We start from the raw sequence: 18927 nt of genomic DNA on the forward strand, positions 1-18927 counted from the left end.
TGTGCGGGCTGTGCTCTATATATCCCTGTGCGGGCTCTGCTGTATATACCACTGTGCGGGCTGTGCTGGATATACCACTGTGCGGGCTCTGCTGGATATACCACTGTGCGGGCTCTGCTGTATATACCACTGTGCGGGCTCTGCTGGATATACCACTGTGCGGGCTGTGCTCTATATATCCCTGTGCGGGCTCTGCTGTATATACCACTGTGCGGGCTGTGCTGGATATACCACTGTGCGGGCTCTGCTGGATATACCACTGTGCGGGCTCTGCTGTATATACCACTGTGCGGGCTCTGCTGGATATACCACTGTGCGGGCTCTGCTGGATATACCACTGTGCGGGCTCTGCTGGATATACCACTGTGCGGGCTCTGCTGGATATACCACTGTGCGGGCTCTGCTGTATATACCACTGTGCGGGCTCTGCTGTATATACCACTGTGCGGGCTCTGCTGTATATACCACTGTGCGGGCTGTGCTGGATATACCACTGTGAGGGCTGTGCTGTATATACCCCCTGTGCTGGCTGTGCTGTATATACCCCTGTGCGGGCTGTGCTCTATATACCCCTGTGCGGGCTGTGCTGGATATACCACTGTGCGGTCTGTGCTGGATATACCACTGTGCGGTCTGTGCTGGATATACCACTGTGCGGTCTGTGCTGGATATACCACTGTGCGGTCTGTGCTGGATATACCACTGTGCGGTCTGTGCTGGATATACCACTGTGCGGTCTGTGCTGGATATACCACTGTGAGGGCTGTGCTGGATATACCACTGTGCGGTCTGTGCTGGATGTACCACTGTGCGGTCTGTGCTGGATATACCACTGTGCGGTCTGTGCTGGATATACCACTGTGAGGGCTGTGCTCTATATACCCCCTGTGCTGGCTGTGCTGTATATACCCCTGTGCGGGCTGTGCTGTATATACCCCTGTGCGGGCTGTGCTGTATATACCCCTGTGCGGGCTGTGCTGTATATACCCCTGTGCGGGCTGTGCTGTATATACCACTGTGCGGGCTGTGCTGTATATACCACTGTGCGGTCTGTGCTGGATATACCACTGTGCGGTCTGTGCTGGATATACCACTGTACGGTCTGTGCTGGATATACCACTGTGAGGGCTGTGCTGGATATACCACTGTGCGGGCTGTGCTGGATATACCACTGTGCGGGCTGTGCTGGATATACCACTGTGCGGGCTGTGCTGGATATACCACTGTGAGGGCTGTGCTCTATATACCCCCTGTGCTGGCTGTGCTGTATATACCCCTGTGCGGGCTGTGCTGTATATACCCCTGTGCAGGCTGTGCTGTATATACCCCTGTGCGGGCTGTGCTGTATATACCACTGTGAGGGCTGTGCTGGATATACCACTGTGCGGTCTGTGCTGGATATACCACTGTGCGGTCTGTGCTGGATATACCACTGTGCGGGCTGTGCTGGATATACCACTGTGCGGGCTGTGCTGGATATACCACTGTGCGGGCTGTGCTGGCACCCAACACCATGTTGCAGTGCAGGAGATTCCTGCAACAGTCCGAGGCGTATCTAGGGGAAGCGGGGCAGGGGAAGGTGGGGGGGTTGTGGGGGCGGGGGAAGGTGGGGGGGGGTAGGGGGGGGGGCCCCATTTGGAAGTTCGCACCGGGGCCCATAACTTTGTAGTTACGCCACTGTTTGAACACCTGGACCTGTTGAAGCGTAGACACGTGAAACGGCAGCCATCCCCCTCACCCTCTCCCCACATGCCTCGGCACCTCGCAATCCACAATTTGTGTCCTGTAACTGTCTGATGGAATAAAGGACTTTCTTCACAAATGCAATGGTGAGTGCCGCATACTTTTTCTAAATGCTATAGCCTTACTTTTTTTGACAGTATTTAGAGTTTAAGGGTATATGCACACGTTGAGTAAAATGTCTGCATCTCTTGGCAGGAAAAGCGCAGCTGAAAAAAAACCACGCATTTTTACCACGTTTTTGGTGCATTTTTGACTGCTTTGAGTTAAGTCTGTGGTGAAAAATGCTGGCAAAAGCGCAAAGAGAATTGACATGCAGCAGATTATTTTCTGAAACAAATCTGCAAGTCAAAAACACTCAACGTGTGCATGACATTTCAGGTTTATAATTCACTTTGCTGGCATCAGGATAGCTTCAGGTTCATCTAGAAAATATGCAAGGAAAAAAAAAAAAAATTAAACGCGTTTTTGCTGCTTTTTTGTGCTAATTTTCAGTTGCGTTTCACAGTACCAGCAAAGTTTGAGATTTCAGAAATCTCATGCACGCAGCTTGTTTTTCCCTCACTGTTAAAGAGCTGCGTTTTTGCTAAATTGAGCATGTCACTTCTTTCAACGTTTTTCACCCATTGAAAGTAATGGGTAGTGCAAAAAAAACGCTGCCAAAAATGCAGGTATCATGCTTGGCTGCATCTTTGGTACCAAAACCTGATGAAGTAGAATCAGAATTTTTTTTTTATGCACTAAACTTCATCAGAAAGACAAATGTACCCTGACAAAAACACAGCACTAAAATGCAGCAAAACCTGCTTCTTTTTGTAAGCCATTAAACTATGCATAAAAAAAATTCAGCAAATACGCAACGTGTGAACACAGCCTAAATCAGCTAATAAATTAACTTCTCTCCTCACTCAATGCTTGCTCATCTAGGCTGGTAATAGTTAATTTATCACCAATAGGGTTCTTACCTTACAAGAGGGATGTGATCCAACGTGCAGCAAGATCCATCATTCAGCGATTCACAGGTGTGATTATATATCCTGCCAAGGAAACACGCACAGATTACAAAAGACACTGGACAACATAACCACTTTACACAACCCAAGTTAATAAAACGTAAAATTGCAAGAAATTAGTAAAGCTGTGGGATTTTTTTATTTATTTTTTAACACACATTTATATCTAATAACTTTCTCTGCTGTGACAGTTTCCAACAATAAAGCCCGCTGTGAACAGACAATGGACCATCAGGAGCCGGAGAGCTGTGAGGTTTGTTATGTGACCATATTGGTTTCCGGACACTCAGATTACAATAAAATACAGAAATAATAATAAAACAGACCAACGTTCGTTCAGCTGAAATTCACAAATTTGCTGTTAAAACTTTTTATACTTTGTAATTTAAAGATGTATTTTTTTTTTCAGTATACTGTAAAGAAAATGATGGCGTTATGTAGCAAGTGTACAATTGTATGCAGAAATTATTTCATGTAGAAAGGATTTTCCAACATGAGCGTATACAAAATCTATTAATTGCAGATTCTTCATCCTTTGCTCATTCATTGGGCGATCGGCAGACGGTTTACATCAGGGGTGTCAAACTGCATTCCTCGAGGGCCTCAAACCATGCAGGTTTTCAAGATTTCCTTCTCACTGTGCAGGTGATTAAATTATCACCTGTGCAATACAAGGAAATCCTGAAAACATGACCTGTTTGCAGCCCTCGAGGAATGCAGTTTGACACCTCTGGTTTACATGGCAAGTTAATCACGGAACAAGAGGTTTTTAAGCACACATTCACAATCATCTCGCAGGCTAAATGCCTGTTAACAGACATCTCCTCTTACCCCTTTTTAGGAAGTGATCAATCACTATATAAGAAAACACTGAAGTACCCTTTAGTATAGGGGTTTTCCCCTAGTGTTCATAAACAATGGCATTTTTTTTTCTTTTTGTAGGAAATCATACTTTTCAAAAACATAATATATGTAAGGTAAAGTATTTACAAGCTAAAACATGTACATTTCAAGTTCCGAAATGTTGTAAAAATTACTGCAGAGTTATTTTTTCTGGCTGAATGGATGTAAATAAGGTTGGGAATTGATGCCAAGTGACAATGCCCGACTTACATCCAGCTTCCTCTACATACCAAAGGTGTTAAAATTTAAGCCAGGGCTCTGTGCACTGAACTTGGCAAAAACATCTATTACTGCACACAGTGATAGGAACACGCAATTCTGGAAAATCATAAAGGCCTCGCTCACATTGGGGTATAAAAAAAAAAAAAATAGCTCTGATGTTGTTCATAATAAGTTGGACAAGTGGAATATGAAAGGCTCAATTTCTGTCATGAGCGTGAGCTATTTTTTCCCTCACCTAGCATCCGTATATAATGAGTTTTTAACATCTTTAACATATTGTTATCCTCTAAGATAAAGCTAGCTAACAAACTACGGTAATAACACAATCCTTCCAGATATAAATAGGAGATCTAATATAGATATCCTGGAGACATAACTTCACAATCCCCCTACATATAATAAATAAGGCTAAGCAAGTTTAAACACACAAATTATATATATACACACACACACACACACACACACACACACATCTACACATACAGTATATACAGAACCTTGCAAAAGTATTCGGCCCTCTTGAACTTTAAATTTTTGGTGAAGAATCAACAACAAGTGGGACACAATTGTGAAGTTGAACGAAATGTATTGGTTATTTTAAATTCTTGTGGAAATTCAGGAAAGATATATATCTTGGTACCGTGTTAGCCAGTAGATATAAAAATATTTAGGATTGACAGTCCTCAGTGGTTGATACCATCTTTTCAGTTACCCATTAAAAGGTAACAAATTGCAAGCTACACAGGTCTCTTCATCAGGCAAAGGCTAAAAGAAATTCTGAAGAATCACATTTATGCACAACATAGCACAGAAAAAAAAACAATAAAAAAAACCCTATATAGATAAGACAGGTGACATGAAGCAGAATTACCATGAGTGATAAACAGTTGTGTCCATAAATACTGGACTAGTTATTAGATAAGGAATGTTTTATTGTCCTCTGATTGGGGTCTGGTTCTGTTGTGATGACCCCACAGTCTCAGGGGCAAGTTCCTTGTTGTAGTTGATGTAAAGACAAATCCATGTGACACATTCATTCCTGCACTAAGACTGTCAAAGGTCGTCATCAGTTTATATTCCCATACTCTTGTCTCTCTTAGATATGAAGCTACCTTTTGTGGAAATTCAAAAACTGAAAAGTGGGGCGTGCAATATTATTTGGCCCCTTTACCTTCAGTGCAGCAAACTCACTCCAGAAGTTCATTGAGGATCTCTGAATGATCCAATGTTGTCCTAAATGCCTAATGATGATAAATATAATCCACCTGTGTGCAATCAAGTCTCCGTATAAATGCACCTGCAATGTGATAGTCTCAGGGTTCTGTTTGAAGCACAGAGAGCATCATGAAGACCAAGGAACACAACAGGCAGGTCCGTGATACTGTTGTGGAGAAGTATAAAGCCGGATTTGAATACAAAAGGATTTCCAAAACTTTAAACATCCCAAAGAGCACTGTGCAAGTGATCATATTGAAATGGAAGGAGTATCATACCACTGCAAATCTACCAAGACCCGGCCGTCCCTCTAAACTTTCATCTCAAACAAGGAGAAGACTGACCAGAGATGCAGCCAAGAGGCCCATGATCACTCTGGATGAACTGCAGAGATCTACAGCTGAGGTGGGACAGTCTGTCCATAGAACAACAATCGGTCATAAATCTGGCCTTTGAGAAATGGCTTTCTTCTTGCCACTCTTCCATAAAGATATCCATAAAAAGTGTTGTTTAAAGTTTGCAACAAGCCACCTGGGAGACACACCAAACATGTGGAAGAAGGTGCTCTGGTCAGATGAAACCAAAATCGAACTTTTTGACAACAATGCCAAACGATATGTTTGGCGTAAAGGCAACATAGCTCATCACCCTGAACACACCATCCCCACTGTCAAACATGGTGGTGGCAGCACCATGGTTTGGGCCTGGTTTTCTTCAGCAGGGACAGGGAAGATGGTTAAAATATTTAGGAAGATGGATGGAGCCAAATACAGGACCATTCTTGAAAAAAAAACCTGTTGGAAACTGCAAAAGACCTGAGACAGGGACGGAGATTTGTCTTCAAACAAGAACGATCCCAAACAAAGCAAAATCTACAATGGAATGGATAAAAAAAAAACGTATCCAGGTTTTAGAATGGCCAAGTCAAAGTCGAGACCTTAATCCATTCGAGAATCTGTGGAAAGAGCTGAAAACTGCTGTTCACAAATGATCTCCATCAAACCTCACTGAGCTCGAGCTGTTTACCAAGGAAGAATGGGCAAGAATTTCAGTCTCTCCATGTACAAAACCGATAGAGACATACCCCAAGCGACTTGCAGCTGTAATCGCAGCAAAAGGTGGCGCAACAAAGTATTAAGTTAAAGGGACCGAATAATATTGCACACCCCACTTTTCTGGTTTTGAATCTGCACATAAATTTAAAATAACCAATAAATTTTGTTCAACTTCACCATTGTGTTCCACTTGTTGTTGATTCTTCACCAAAAATTTACATTCGGTATCTTTGTCTGCAAGCCTGGCTGTGACGTCAGACGGCCAAAGCTCACTGCGCCTGCACCAGACAGTACTACACAGCGCAGGCGCCGGATTTCATGCGAAAACAGCGCGGAGGGGGCAGCGCCTGGCGCCCCTGAAGATTTGAGTGACGGCAGTGTGGCGTTTCAAGCAGGGGGGTGAGGACCTGCCTCCCTGGCGAAAGACAGGTATTTTGGAGAAGTTATAAAACGCGTTATTTTGGGAATACATGCACCAAAAACTAAAAGAGCCACCTTGTTAGAATGCAGCATTACTGCTGCACAAGGTGGCTCTTTTAGTTTATAACGGCTGGAGGGGGTGACAGTGGCCCTTTAAGTCAGCAGTGGCTTCAGCCACCAACTGAAGCTATCCATCGCCAATCTGGGGCTTCCCTTACGTAATGGGCAGCTAAAGACTGGTGATTTTTCCAAATATAAGCTGGTGTCAAAAGTCTGCAGAAGAAGCCCCATAGTCCTCCTTACAGGCCCAAACTTACAGTTTGTAGGATTCCGGCATATAAAGTGGGATTCTACAACCCTCTCCGTCCGCTCTGAAAGCATGGTATCTTGCAGTTTGCACCAACTCCGTGCTGCTGCATCATTTAGTAAGTGGTGACCAAACAGTTACTGCTGTAAGGATGTTACCACTCAGTCACTGGTTAGTAAATAATGTGGCTGAATTAGGGCAAGGAGCAAGATCTTGTCAAAACATCTTGCGATTTTGCACTTCCACTGCGAGAGGGGCTGCAGAGGATTGTGGATCCCACTATCCAAGAAGTTCAAGTATGTCTTTTGTAAGAAAATAAGGCACTTTCTAGGGACATTAGTGAGTGTTTTGCGGTTTTGCGTGCTATTGGGACTAACTTTAAAAAACAAAAACACACAACAACCTGGGGCTACGCAAGCTTTCAATGAATAATACGGGCAGACAAAATTTGGCAATAGGTATTTATTTTAGGCTTGGATGAAGTGTTGATGGGGACGAAGGGGCGAGAGAGGTCCCTTTTGAATAACCCCAAACAGCTGATGACATGTCTAGGGAGTTAAAATTCAGACGCAGGTAGCTGCCAGGTACCACTCCTAGGTAGCCTCCAGTACTGCAGTTGATGACCCCAGGGGTCTGCATAGCAGACACGGAGTAACTGGGGAGACAGGACTCAGACACTTAAGACACCACAGGTTTTTGGTTATTGGACAGAAAGGATACTGACACAGTCACAGGCAGAACTCAATTCCAATACTGAACAGACCGACAGTACAGACTTTGGAACACTAACCAGAAGAGATATTGGTGCTGTCAGGTACCGCTGATGCAGCTTCAGGGTTCAGATACTGCCGGTCCAGCATCCAGCTTCAGCTACCACAGTAGCTGTGTCAGGGTTCAATGTACCGCAGGTATGGCTTCAGGCACAGGTGCTGCAGGAAGCAGCGTCATGATTCAGGTGTGTCTTCAGGCTCAGGTAACGCAGAGAGTGGTGTCAGGGTTCAGGGACAGCTGATGCAGGCTCAGGCCACACACGGAACAAGAGATTCAGGAACGGGTTCAGGAATAGGTTCAATGGATCGAACAATTAACTGGGAAGGACAACCTCACACTGACAAGGGCATTGTACAGGTATCCCCTTACAGGAGAGTGTGCCTTAAATAAGAGATGCCTCCCAGCTACTGGCTTGCAGCATATTCAGAGGCCGCTTACTGCCCCTTTAAGAGACCCGTGCACTGCGGCCAAAGGAGGAGGGCGAGACGCCGCCAAGCAATGTGGCAGGAAGTATGTTAACGCACTTGCCAAGAGGAGGAAAAGGGAGCATGCAAGGATGCCAGCATAGCCTTATATGCAGTTTTACTGCTTTCATAAAACTCCAACGGATTTAAAAACAAAAACAGCTTTTTCTGGGCACTAATGTATTACAGGGAACATATCAGTGCAGGCTTACCCGTAGAGATTATAGTGCTTTCTCCAGGAGCAAACTTCATACACAGAAGATGCCTAATCCCACCAGTCTCTGTATCCCCTTCAGCCTGAGCTCCAGCAGCTTCCAGTGCCAAACAGAAGTGATCAACTATGGGCACAGCTCACACTGAACAGGCTGCAGCTTCCACAAACAGGCTGCGCAGCTTTCCTAGCTGAGCCATGGAATCTCCATTCAGAGCTAGATTCCAGGACATGTCTCTCAGCTACAGCTCACATTTTGGCTGGTAACTCACAAGAGGCACACTGCATTCTGCTCCATCCAGTAGACTGACAACGCTAGTGAGCACAGGCCCTGGTCCTTTGTTAAAGCTAGCCAGGTGCGTCTAATGAAAGCCTGCATTACTTGGATTTAACCCAGTCCTACCTGACTCTGCTACACAGGAAAGAAGAGAATCAGGCAGTGGTAGTTGGGATGTCAATCCTCGTTGCTTTTGTTCTCAGGGTAGATCAGTAGCTGCCAGAGCCGTCTGCAGTAGCCTTCTCTCCCCACATACATAACACATGAAAACCTGGTGGAGCACCACTGTCTACAGGGGAGTCTGGAGGTATAGCAGTCTGATGAACAAGTGTGTTTCTGACTTTGACATACTGTCAATTTTAACTACAGCAAAAATGTAAGAAATATTTAAAGTTATTTTGCCATCTTTAATTTATAATTTATAAATAAAAAATTCCTTTACTGGGCAGGTCGCTTGACACTTTAGACATTTAGATTTCAAAATGCTTCGAAGACTTCTTTCAAGCATTCAGAGAATCTTTATCGGTCTGCTTTCCCTCCAGACAACACTGTATGGTTCTATTATAGAAGTTTACATTTCAGAAGCTTAACATGAATAAGTAACCGGAAGGTTAACCCCTTCACCCCCGAGCCTGTTTTCAGCTTCATGACCAGGCCAAATTTTACAATTCTGACAAGTGTCACTTTACGTAGCAATAACTCTGGAACGTTTCCCACCGGATCCCACCGATTTGGACATACCGGTAGTTTCCTCATGACATACTGTACTTTATGCCAGTGGTAAATTTTCTTTGACATGTCTTGAGTTTGTTTAAAAAAACAACAACAAAAAAAAAACAAACTGAATTTTCAAACTTAATTTTTATGCCCTTAAATCAGAGAGTCATATCAAAAATAGTTCATGCATGACACTTCCCACATGTCAACTTTACATCAGCATAATTTTTGAAAAATTGTCGTTTGGAAGGGTTAAAGGTTGACCAGTATTTTCACATTTTTCAAATAAAATTTACAAAAAATATGACAGAAAATATGCAAAACTGACACCACTCTAAAAACTTCACCCCTCAAGGTGCTCAAAACCACATTCAATAAGTTTATTAACACTTCAGGTGCGTCACAGGAATTTTGGGAATGTGGGAGGAAAAAAACAACATTTAACTTTGTGTCACAAAAAAAAGTTACTTTAGACCCCAACTTTTATTTTCACAATGGTAACAGGAAAAACTGGACCAAAAAATGTGTTGTGTAATTTCTCCTGAGCATGCAGATACCCCATATGACGGAGAAAACCACTGTTTGGGCACGCGGAAGAGCTTGGAAGGAACGCCATTTGACTTTTTGAATGTAAAATTTGCTGGATTAATTAGCGGATGCCATGTTGCGTTTGGAGAGCCCCTGATGTGCCTAAACAGTGGAAACCGCCCACAAGTGATACCGTTTTGGAAACACTAGACCCCTCAAGGAATGTATCTAGATGTGTGATGAGCACCTTGAACTCCCAGCTGCTTCACATGTTTATAATGTAGAGTAGTGAAAAATAAATAATAATAAAAAAAATATTCCTCCCCGAGTATGCAGGCACCCCATAGGTGGTCAAAAACTACTTTTTAGTCACAGTGCAAACCTCAGAAGAAAAAAAAAAAACATATTGGAGTTCACATTTTGCTGGACTGGTTAGAGTGTGCAATGTCACATTGGCAGAGCCCCTGAGGTGCCAGAACAGCAACAAAAAAAAAACAACCAAAAACATACATGAGGGATGTAATTTTAAAAACTATACCTCTCAATGAATTAATCTAGGGGTGCAGTGACCATATTGACACCACAGGTGCATCACAATTTTATACCATTGTGAAATAAAGAAAAAACTTATATTTTTACCACAAAAATGTAGTTTTAGCCCCAGATTTTACATTTTAACATGGGGAAATGGGGAAGAATGGCACCAAAATTTGTCCCTCAACTTCTGCTGAATGTAGAAATGCCTCCTGTATAACCGTTCATGTGGATGCTAGATGTGATTTGGGACTCAGAAGGGTAGGGGGGTATTTGGAAGCACAGAATTTGCCAAATGCGTTTTGGGGGCGAGGGCCATTTCGCCTTTCCAGAGCCTTTGTGGACACCCCCTACATTTCTGTTAACAGATGACAGACCTGAGTTGGGACTTTTTTTGTGGATTGAGTTGAAGCTTTTATTGAGGACATTTTACATAATTTGAAAACACATTTATACAGAGCTCTACGCTGAACACTTACATTGGGGCTTCCCTTTAAATCTTCGAGTGATGCAATTCAAATTAAACCCCCAAGCGATTCATTCACTATAATGAGGCAGAAGAGTTACTTTGGACTCCGTCTGGCATCTGTTCAGCGTTGCTTTTTTCCCCCGAAGTTGCAGAAAACTGTGTCCGACAGCACTTCCATGCACTCCTAATAAAAAGACGGACACCGCCGGATCACAGGTGAGACCGCGTCCACAGTGCCTCCATCTGCCTAAAAGGAATCTTCCACCGGGGTTCTCTCAGAATCTCGTATTTCAGAGATATACACAAAAAAAAAAAAAAAAAAAAAAAAAACAGCCTTACTACGATCTTTGAGAGGCAGAATTAAAAAAAAAAAAAAAAAAAAAAAGCAAAAACCACCAGGTGAAAAATTGGTTTTGTTTATTTTTTACGTTCCTCGTGCAGTATAAGTGATTAAGCGACTTTATTCTTCGGGTCTGTGCAATTACAGCGATACCAGATTTATCGGGTTTTTATGTTTGACAGCTGTCACACACTAAAAGCCGCTTTCTTTGCTTTCAAAAACTAGTGTGAAAGCTATAATTTTTGCATATTTCTGTCAACAGTGATGTGAGGGCTTGTTTCTTGCGGGACAAGTTGATGCTTTTTTTTTGGTACCATTTTCGGTCTCATGACATTTTTGGATTACTTCCTATTCCGATTTTTGGGAGGCAGAATAAGCACAAAGCAATTCAGGATTTTTTTTATTTTTTTTTCAAATGTCATTCCATGTGTGGTAAAATTGATAAAGCAGCTTTATTCCACAGGGCAGTACGATTATAGATATACCCCATTTATAGTTTTTTTATGTTTTGCGCTTTTACACACTATTTTACAGAAAAAATTTTTTACATCGCTTTATTTTGTGAGCTATAAGTTTTTTTTTTACTTTTTGTGTGATGAAGCTTTATTGCAGCTTGATTTTTGCGGGACAAGATGACAGTTTCAGCGATACCATACGTTTCAGTCCACTCTGTTCAGCGGTATGATTTTAAAGCATGTTTTTCTTTTTTATGACGTTCACTAAAGAGGTCCGTTTTTTACGGCCGTAACACGCAGAAAAGTCCCCAAAATAGTGATCCGTATGTCATCAGTAGGCAGGGTGTGTCAGCGTATTTTGCGCATGGCATCCTCCGTATGTAATCCGTATGGCAGCCGTACTGCGAGATTTTCTCGCAGGCTGGCAAAACCGACATCTAATGGATTTATGTGCTCAAATGTTCGTTAAAAAATATATATATATATATATATATATATATATATATATATATATATATATATATATATATATATATATATATATATATATATATATATATATCTCAATGATATAGATATATATAGATATATATATTATATATATATATATATTATATATATATATATATATATATATATAACGAGGGTCTTCAGCTGGATTAAGAGAATAATAAAATATTACAACAACCTGTGTCTTTATTTCATTAAAGGACTTTGTAATCATGTGTGTGTGTTTTATTAACCATTTCGTACTATTGGATTAATAATGGATAGGTGTCATAATTGACACCTCTCCATTATTAACCTGGCTTAATGTCACCTTACAATAGCAAGGTGACATTAACCCTTCATTACCCCATATCCCACCGCTACACGGGAGTGGGAAGAGAGTGGCCAAGTGCCAGAATAGGCGCATCTTCCAGATGTGCCTTTTCTGGGGTGGCTGGGGGCAGATGTTTGTAGCCAGGGGGACCAATAACCATGGACCCTCTCTAGGCTATTAATATCTGCCCTCAGTCACTGGCTTTACCACTCTGGCGGAGAAAATTGCGCGGGAGCCCACGCCAATTTTTTCCGCCATTTAACCCTTTATTTTAGCAGCTACAGCGGCCAAATTTTGCACATACACACTACTAACATTAGTAGTGTGGAATATGCAAAAAAAAAAAAAAGGGGATATGAGATGGTTTAAGAGGTTGGATGGTTTGAGATGTAAACCATGTCTCATATCCTGTCGGGTTTGTGAAGGAGAAATGAAAAGCCGGCAATTGAATTACCGGCTTTTCTCTCTAACACCGGTGCGTATTTCTCGCAGGTCACACTGCTGGTCCGTGTGTAATCCGTATTTTTCTCACCCCCATAGACTTTTATTGGCGATTTTTTTGCGCAATACGGTGACAAACGCAGCATGCTGCGATTTTGTACGGCCGTACAAGACCGTATAATACGGATCAGTAAAATACGGCTGATAGGAGCTGGGACATAGGGAATCATTGGGCCGTGTGTTATGCGTATTTTACAGACGTAGTTTATGCGCTCATACGTCCGTAAAACTCGCTAGTGTGAGGCCGGCCTAACTGGTGGGACCGTTTTACAAGTCAGGTCATTCGGGCCGCGGAAAAACCAAATGGGTACTTTTGTTTATAGTTTTCTTCATAGCATTTATGGGTGCAATACATTTTTTTATTTTGTGAAAAAAAAAAATGAATTGTAATTCTAATTCCCACTATGAGACTTTCACTTTCTTCAGTCTGAATGCAGGAGCATTGCTATACCTCATAACCTTCAGCCCTGCAGACAAGTTAGTTAGATGCTTCACTGCACATGATCTAAATAACGTGCTAGTGCCTGGTGACCTGGATGTCTTCATGACGATATCGGGTCACCATAGCAATGATCGGGACCCCGCAATGATGTCACGAGATCTCAGATCCAAGGGCAAACAAAGGGGCTTTCTTCCCTCTGCCTGCTCTCTAAATGCTGCGATTGCACCAAACGCAGTATTTAGAGGGTTAAAGTGGCGGAAGCGCTGCCGACACCGCTCCTGGCACTGAGAGCCAGGTGTCAGCTGTCAGAATCAGCTGCCATCCAGTGGCAATCACCAGCGTACAGCCCCCTGTGCGTGGGCGACCGCCATGACGTACATATACTGCATTGGTCGGGAAGGCCTTCCCGACCATGACATGTACTGCCAATGTCAGGAAGGGGTTAAGATCAACTCCGCAGTATTGGTTAAATATTTGCTTTTAAAAATTCTTTAAACTTACTAACAAAAAGGAACAAATGGAAATTTATAAACTACAGGCAAATTTCTGTTTTCACACATTTTCAGCATCACCATTCCCAAGCAAATGATAGATCTACAGTGGGGCAAAAAAGTATTTAGTCAGTCAGCAATAGTGCAAGTTCCACCACTTAAAAAGATGAGAGGCGTCTGTAATTTACATCATAGGTAGACCTCAACTATGGGAGACAAACTGAGAAAAAAAAATCCAGAAAATCACATTGTCTGTTTTTTTATCATTTTATTTGCATATTATGGTGGAAAAAGCCGGATTACTCACCGGTAATGCTCTTTTAATGAGTCCACGACAGCACCCCACATGAGAGAGAGAGGGATCCGCCCCATAGGAACAGGAAACCTACAGAATAAAAGGAGGCGGTCCCCTCTCCTCCTCAGTTTAGTTTACAGAGTACAAAAAGGGAACCGCAAAAGCTTTAGTATTAATTCTTATTCAGCAAAATATCTTAAACTCTATACAACCATTATTTGTGAATTTAAAAGGAAGAGCTGTGCATAACTTAGGGAGGGTAGTAAATGGGTGCTGTCGTGGACTCATTAAAAGAGCATTACCGGTGAGTAATCCGGCTTTTTACCCTTCGCCACGACAGCACCCCACATGAGAGATTTTCAGAGATTCATTATTTGGGTGGGATTACTGTATTTAGAACAGCTCTACCAAAGGTCAGATCCGAAGATGCAGATAGATCAAGTCTATAATGGTTGTAAAAGGTAGAAGGTGTAGACCAAGTTGCGGCCTTACATATTAGATGGATCGGGACATCCGCTTGTTCCGCCCAGGAGGAAGCCATGGCTCGTGTTGAGTGCGCTTTAATACCCACTGGAGGAATCTCGCCTTTCGATGTATAGGCCAAGCAGATAGCATCTCTGATCCACCGAGATATGGTAGCTCTCGTGACCCCATGTCCTTTCTTGTGGCCCTGAAAGGAGATAAACAGAGCCCTACTCTCCCTCCATGTGTGACACCTTTCTATATAGGTCAGGATGGCTCTTCTGACATCTAAGGTGTGGAATTTATGCTGTTCTGGAGTTACAGGTGAATCAAAAAAGGAAGGGAGAAATATCTCTTGGGACCTGTGGTAGGTGGACGCTACCTTAGGGAGGTATGAGGGGTCTGGTTTTAGGACTATCCGATCCTGGAATATCAGTAAGAAGGGTGGGTCTACTGATAGGGCCTGGATGTCGCTAACCCGTCTAGCTGAGGTTAGGGCTACCAAGAGGGCTACTTTATATGTCAGGACTTTTAAAGGTATTGAATCTAGTGGCTCAAATGGGGAGCTGGTTAAGGCCTCTAGCACTAGATTTAAATCCCACGGAGGTAGACGGGGAATATGGACCGGTTTACTACGTTCACAAGATTTTATGAATCTGGAGATCCACCTATTAGCTGCTATATTGCATCCATATAGGGCTCCTAATGCCGAGACCTGAACTCTCAAGGTATTTACAGATAATCCTAACTCTCGGCCTTTCTGCAAGAACTCTAAAATAGGTGTGATTGGAACTTGCTTAGTGAACGGTACCGTGTGAAAGTCTAAAAATTTATTCCATACCCTACTATATATTAGGGTGGTAGATCTTTTTCTGCTCAATAAGAGGGTGTTAACTAGTTCTGCTGAGAACCCTCTTGATCTTAGTAGTTGCCTCTCAAATTCCACGCCGTCAAGTGAAGACCTTTCACTTGCGGGTGGAAAAAGGGGCCTTGGGACAGCAGTTCCTTGTCTGATGGGAGGATCCATGGATCGCATAGGCACATGGTCTGGAGACAAGAGAACCATGGTCTTTTCGGCCAGAATGGTGCAATGAGGATCACTCTTGCTTGTTCCCTCCTGATCTTTCTGATCACTAGAGGAATCAGAGACATTGGAGGAAAGGCATATGCCAGCTGGAATCTCCAAGGATGGTGGAGAGAGTCCAACATATCTGGGTGATCCATGACGTTCAGGGAAGCGAACCTTTTTACTTGCCGGTTGTCTCTTGTGGCAAATAGGTCGATTTGTGGTATCCCCCATGACTCTGTTATCATACTGAATATGGATCTGTTTAAGGTCCATTCCCCTTGACGTAGCTCGTTTCGACTGAGATAGTCTGCCCTGATGTTTTCTACACCTCTGATATGCAGGGCTGTTAGGGATGTTAGATGAGTCTCTGCCAGCTGAAAGATGTCTGCAGCTATGGTCATTAGACTTCCTGATCTTGTACCACCCTGACGGTTCACATATGCCACTGTGGTGGAATTGTCCGAGTAAATTCTTACATCTGCTCCTTGAATCTGCGGAAGAAAGTGATTTAAGGCATACTCTACCGCTTTTAACTCCTTCCAATTGGAGGAACATGACAATTCTGCCTGGTCCCAAGTATCTTGGGCCAGACTGTTTTTCATATGTGCTCCCCACCCAATAGGGCTGGCGTCAGTGGTAATTATTTTAGACGGGTCTATTATCCATGGCACACCCTCTGAGAGGTGGTCCATGTCTAGCCACCAGGATAGCGATTCTAAGACATCTTTGGAGAGAGTTATTTTGCTTTCTAGATGTCCGTCTTTATCCTGAGCCGACAATACCTCATACTGTAATTGACGAGTATGAAATTGTGCCCATGGTACAGCAGGGATACATGATGATAATGACCCCAGTAAGGACATGCTCTTCCTTAGTGTCATGTAGGGGTTGCGTATTGCGTCTGATACCCTTGATTGTATAATCAGTTTCTTTGCCTGGGGGAGGAAGCATCTCTGACTTACGGAGTCTAGCTGGATTCCTAGAAATGTCTGGACGGTTTCTGGATTCAGCCGGGATTTTTCGAAGTTGATGATCCAACCTAACTCCTGTAGGGACGAGATCGTATTAGATAGACGAGTTTTACACTGAAGCATGGAATTTCCCACCACTAGAAAGTCATCTAGGTAGGGTATTATCAAGGTATCTTGTTGACGTAGATGAGCCATTACTTCTAATATCACCTTAGTGAAGATGCGGGGAGCCATAGAAAGCCCAAATGGCATTGCAACATACTGAAAGTGACGAACCTGTCCTTCCAGGATGACTGCTACCCTTAGATACTTTTGATGTTCCGGATGTATGGGAAGATGATAATAAGCATCCTTTAAGTCTATTCCGGCCATGACACACCTAGGAAACAAGAGTTTTATGGTTGAACTAATAGATTCCATTTTGAAGGTATGATTACGCAGGAAGGCATTTAACCTCTTGAGGTTTATGATGGTTCTAAATGAACCATCAGGCTTATTGATCAAGAATAAAGGGGAATAGAACCCCTTCCCTTCTTGATCTCGGGGAACTTCTATCAGGACTTTTTTAGACAGAAGAGATAGGATCTCTGATTCCAGAGCCCTTTGTTGGTCTTGACCTTTTGGAGATGTTACTATAAAGGAATCCCAAGGGATTCGATCAAATTCCAATTTTAGGCCGTATTGTACAATGTCCAGAATCCACTGGCTGGATGTAATTTGTTCCCATCTGGGGAAGAAGAATTTCAATCTGCCGCCTACCTCCTGGTTAGCGGTATTTGCGTTTTGGGTTATGGGACCCGCTAAAAAAGGCACCTTTTTGCTTCGGGTCCTTCGACTCCCATCGCTCCCTTTGTTCGAACGGCTTGTTCCTGGTAAAGGGACGTCTTTTGAAGGCTCTCCTGTAGGATGGAAGATACTGGTTAGGGAAGCCTTTTTTCCTTTCACCTGCTTTACTTAGGAGCTCATCCAGTGCTTTTCCGAAAAGAAACTCACCCTGGCAGGGGATCGCACAAAGTTTTGCTTTGGCCTGTGCGTCCCCTTTCCAGTTCTTTAGCCAGAGTGCTCGCCGGGCTGTGTTCACTAGGCCGGCTGACCTGGCTGCTAGGCGTAGCGAGTCCACAGAGGCATCAGCCAGGAATGCTACTGCTTCTTTGATTAGAGGGAATTTCGGCAGGATTGACTCTCTCGAAGTTCTACCTCTAATCTGTTCCTCCAGTTGCTCCATCCATACTAGCAGTGACCTCGCAGTGCAGGTGCTAGATATGGCGGGTCTGAACGCCCCCGTGTTGGCTTCCCACGACCTTTTTAGTAAAGCTTCCGCTTTACGATCCAGCGGGTCTGTCAGGACTCCTGAATCCTCCACCGGTAAGACCGACTGTTTGGTTGTGGAGGCTACAGCGGCATCCACCTTCGGCACCTTTGACCAGGTATTTAGTTCCTCGTCACTGAAGGGATAGCGTCTTTTAGAGGAAGATGGTAGAAAACCTCTATTTTGCTTATCCCACTCTTTTTTTACTATTTCTTTAATAGTTTTTATGACGGGGAAGGACCTACGTTTTTTCTGTCCTAACCCCGCGAACATGATGTCCTGAGCCGTTTTACTTTCTTTCTCGTCTGAGCACCCCATCGTGCTTCTGACGGATTTTATCAAATTGTCCACACTGCTGTTGGGAAGACAAAGTCCCCCTTCAGCCTCGGATGAGCTCGGCTGGGATTCCGCTTCGTCTGAGGATATACATACGTCCTCTGACTGTGAGCTGACCGGAGATCTGGACCTACTAGGCTGACGGGTACTGGTGGTACTAGTCTGTGCCAACCCCTGCATTTCTTCCCGGATTATAGCTCGGACATCTGACGGAGTCATTATGTTTTCCTGTCGTAAGGTTTGCACGATACATTCCGAACACAGTTTTTTGACATAATCATCCGGGAGGGGCTGTGTACATAAAGCACATTCCTTGTGCTTGGACTTGTGTGTCCTTTTCTTAGTCTAGAGGAAGGATACAGGAGGAACATATATCAGCATATAGGTAGAGACTCTTTCAAAAACTCACCCAGTGAAGCTGACAGGTACCGGTTCTGGAGGCGGATTTCGTTTGGTGGTAGAACCCTTCCCTGGAGGTCGGTCACCACTTTTTGTGCTGCTCCTAGCGCTCCTCTCCTTGCTAGGAGAACGCTGTTGCACCGCGGGCAAGTGCGCATCGTCGGCCGGTGAAGCCATCTTACACACAC

General features: G+C 43.5%; 1 protein-coding gene across 1 annotated transcript in view; it reads right to left on the minus strand.

The window, feature by feature from the left end:
• Positions 1 to 18927, minus strand: part of LOC143770023 (transmembrane protein 150A-like) — a 176067-nt gene that overhangs the window by 69195 nt on the left and 87945 nt on the right. The window contains exon 3 of the mRNA XM_077259196.1: positions 2706 to 2777. Within this exon, the coding sequence (XP_077115311.1) occupies positions 2706 to 2777 (72 nt within the window). The remainder of the gene's footprint in view (positions 1 to 2705; positions 2778 to 18927) is intronic.

Source organism: Ranitomeya variabilis, chromosome 4 (genome assembly GCF_051348905.1).
Source record: "Ranitomeya variabilis isolate aRanVar5 chromosome 4, aRanVar5.hap1, whole genome shotgun sequence".
Classification (NCBI taxonomy): domain Eukaryota; kingdom Metazoa; phylum Chordata; class Amphibia; order Anura; family Dendrobatidae; genus Ranitomeya; species Ranitomeya variabilis.